Consider the following 3,067-nt stretch of genomic DNA (forward strand, 5'->3'; position numbering starts at 1 on the left):
CCCAGCCAGTCTATTGTTTTCAACATATGATCCGTAAATAATATGAACAATATTGGAGACAGGTTGCAGCTTGTTTTACCCGTGAAACTACTCTGAACCATGAACTCAATTTCCCGTCAACTCTAACTGCTGCCTGACTATCCATGTAAAGACCTTTAATTGCTTGCAAAAGTTTGCCTCCTATTCCATAATCTCGTAGAACAGACAATAACTTCCTCCTAGGAACCCGGTCATATGCCTTTTCTTGACCTATAAAGCATAGATACAATTACCTGTTCCACTCATAACACTTCGCCATTATTTGCCGTAAGCTAAAGATCTGGTCCTGACAACCTCTAAGACGCATAAACCAACACTGATTTTCATCCAAATGGTCCTCAACTAATACTCGCACTTTCCTCTCAACAATACCTGACAAGATTTTACCCACAACGCTGATTAAAGAGATACCTCTGTAGTTGTTACAATCTTTTCTGTTTCCATGTTTCAAGATTGGTGTGATTACTGCTTTTGTCCAGTCTGATGGAACCTGTCCCGACTCCCAGGCCATTTCAATTATCCTGTGTAGCCATTTAAGACCTGCCATTCCACTGTATTTGATGAGTTCTGACTTAATTTCATCCACCCCAGCTGCTTTATTGCACTGCAATCTATTGACCATTTTCTCCACTTCCTCAAATGTGATGCTATTTCCATCGTCATTCCTATCCCATTGTACCTCCAAATCTGAAACATTACTGATCGTATTTTCACCTACATTGAGCAACTCTTCAAAATATTCCCTCCATCTGCCGAAGGCATCCACAGGATTCACCAGCAGTTTTCCTGACCTTTCCAAAATACTTGTCATTTCCTTCTTACCTCCCTTTCGAAGACTCCTGATTACACTCCAGAATGGTTTTCCAGCAGCTTGACCCATAGTCTCCAACCTGTTTTCAAAGTCTTCCCAAGATTTCTTCTTGGATGCTGCAATTATCTGTTTGACTTTGTTTCTTTCTTCAACATAACTTTATCTGTACCTGAGCTCTAGTATGTAGCCATTTTTGATAAGCCTTCTTTTTCCTTTTACAGGCTTCCTTGACTGTGTCATTCCACCAAGCTGTTTGCTTCATCCTACTTTTACACACTACTGTTCCAAGACATTCTTTAGCCACTTCTAGTACTGTGTCCCTGTACGTTGTCCATTCCTTTTCCAATGACTGTAATTGACTACATTCAACTGACTGGTACCTTTCTGAGATCGCTGTCACGTACTTGTGCCTAATTTCCTTATCCTGAAGTTTCTCCACTCTTATATTCCTACATATGGACCTGACCTCCTGCGCTTTCGGTCTCACAATACCAATTTCACTGCAGATTAAATAATGATCAGTGTCATCAAAGAATCCCCTGAATACACGTGTGTCCCTCACAGCCTTCCTGAATTCCTGATTTGTTATTATATAGTCAATGACAGATCTGGTTCCCCTGCCTTCCCAAGTATACCGATGAATGTTCTTATGTTTAAAAAAGGAGTTTGTGATTACTAAGCCCATAGTGGCACAGAAATCCAGGAGTTGTTTCCCGTTCCTGTTGGCCTCCATATCTTCTCCAAATTTACCCATAACCTTTTCATACACTTCTGTTCGATTTCCAATCCTGGCATTAAAATCCCCCATGAGCAGAACACTGTCCTTGTCCTTTACTCTAACAACTACATCACTGAGTGCCTCATAAAAACTATCCATCTTATCTTGATCTGTCCCTTCACAATGCGAATATACTGACACAATCCTAATTTTCTTGCTAGACACCGCCAAATCTATCCACATCAGTCGTTCGTTTACATACCTTATTGCAACTACGCTGGGTTCCAATTCTTTCCTGATGTAAAGCCCTACACCCCATTCTGCTATTCCTGCTTTGACTCCATACAGGTAGACCTTGTATTCTCTCACTTCCTCTTCTTTCTCACCCCTTAACCGAATGTCACTAACAGCTAAAACGTCCAGCCCCATCTTACTTGCAGCCTCTGCCCTGAGTAGCCTCCATTGATATTAATAGCTCCCCATCTCATTACCATTTGTTTGCCAAGTCGTATCTTAGGAGTCCCTGGTTTGTCAGTTAGAGGTGGGACTCCGTCACCTCCAAGGGTCGGAGGCATTTTGCTCTGATTGATGCCAGCATCATATTTAAAGTACCAGGGAAGCAGGTTGCTAGCCTTACTTGCCCCGAGTCCCATTGGGTTTTACCCCTAACGGTTGAGTGACTAACCGGTGGATTTGGTAGTCTTTGCCGTATGAGCACAAAGGTGACCACGACTCAGAATATGTCCGAGATGCCCAGCCTTCTTCCAAAGTAACTGGTATCCCGACTTTCAGGACCACTTACTTGGCCACTCATACGTTGCCCGTGGTTCATGAACTAGGACATGACAACAGGAACCCACACCATGAACCACTAAGGAGGTATTGAATAGAAGCTTGTGGCACAACTTGACTAGAAGAAGGGATCGGTTGGTAGGACATGTTGTGAGACATCGAGGGATTACCAGTTTAGTATGGGAGGGCAGCGTGGAGGTTCAAAATCGTAGACGGAGACCAAGAGATGAATACACTAAGCAGATTCAGGAGGATGTAGGCTGCAGTAGGTACTGGGAGATGAAGAAGCTTGCACAAGATAGAGTAGCATGGAGAGCTGCATCAAACCAGCCTCAGGACTGAAGACCACAACAACAACAATTGCGAGAGAGAGCCTTGTAGCTCCATCAGTGGTGAGCATCTTTCGTAATCCGGTTTTGAATAAAACGCCAGCATCTATCTTCAAGGCCATTATCCATTGGTATATATCAGGCGTTCGAACAGAAGGCTAATGGTTGAACGTTGAAGAACGTTGGACGAGGATGGAAACTGTCAGGATGCGCCGTATTAAAACTCGTGCTCTTGTGTGTCCTCTCAATACTACGCCTGTCATATCACTGGATGATGGCTTTAGGGTCTGAAACTGATAGTGCTTTTTAAAAGACTCAACTGGTGGCATTTTATTTAAAATCAATACTACAGTTGTGGAACCGGCAACAAGATGCTAT

At 43.0% G+C, this 3,067-nt stretch overlaps 1 protein-coding gene across 1 annotated transcript; it reads right to left on the bottom strand.

Annotated features, from left to right (window-relative positions):
• Nucleotides 1-1,040: 1,040 nt before the first annotated feature.
• Nucleotides 1,041-2,439, bottom strand: LOC126298436 (craniofacial development protein 2-like). Its single transcript, XM_049989761.1, has 2 exons — nucleotides 1,379-2,439; nucleotides 1,041-1,250 (listed from the first exon to the last, which is right to left on the bottom strand). Exons 1-2 carry the CDS (start codon nucleotides 1,995-1,997, stop codon nucleotides 1,216-1,218), a joined length of 654 nt encoding a protein of 217 aa, XP_049845718.1. The 5' UTR covers nucleotides 1,998-2,439; the 3' UTR covers nucleotides 1,041-1,215.
• Nucleotides 2,440-3,067: the final 628 nt, after the last annotated feature.

This window comes from Schistocerca gregaria, chromosome X (assembly GCF_023897955.1).
Source record: "Schistocerca gregaria isolate iqSchGreg1 chromosome X, iqSchGreg1.2, whole genome shotgun sequence".
NCBI lineage: Eukaryota > Metazoa > Arthropoda > Insecta > Orthoptera > Acrididae > Schistocerca > Schistocerca gregaria.

What these genes read in the sequence shown, in the direction of transcription:
- LOC126298436 (XM_049989761.1), bottom strand. Translation starts at nt 1,997, where the DNA reads ATGGGGCTGGACGTTTTAGCTGTTAGTGACATTCGGTTAAGGGGTGAG. An exon ending in TGTATTCAGGGGATTCTTTG is followed by an intron (nt 1,251 to 1,378) that starts ATGACACTGATC and finishes AGGCACAAGTAC; the next exon opens with GTGACAGCGATCTCAGAAAG.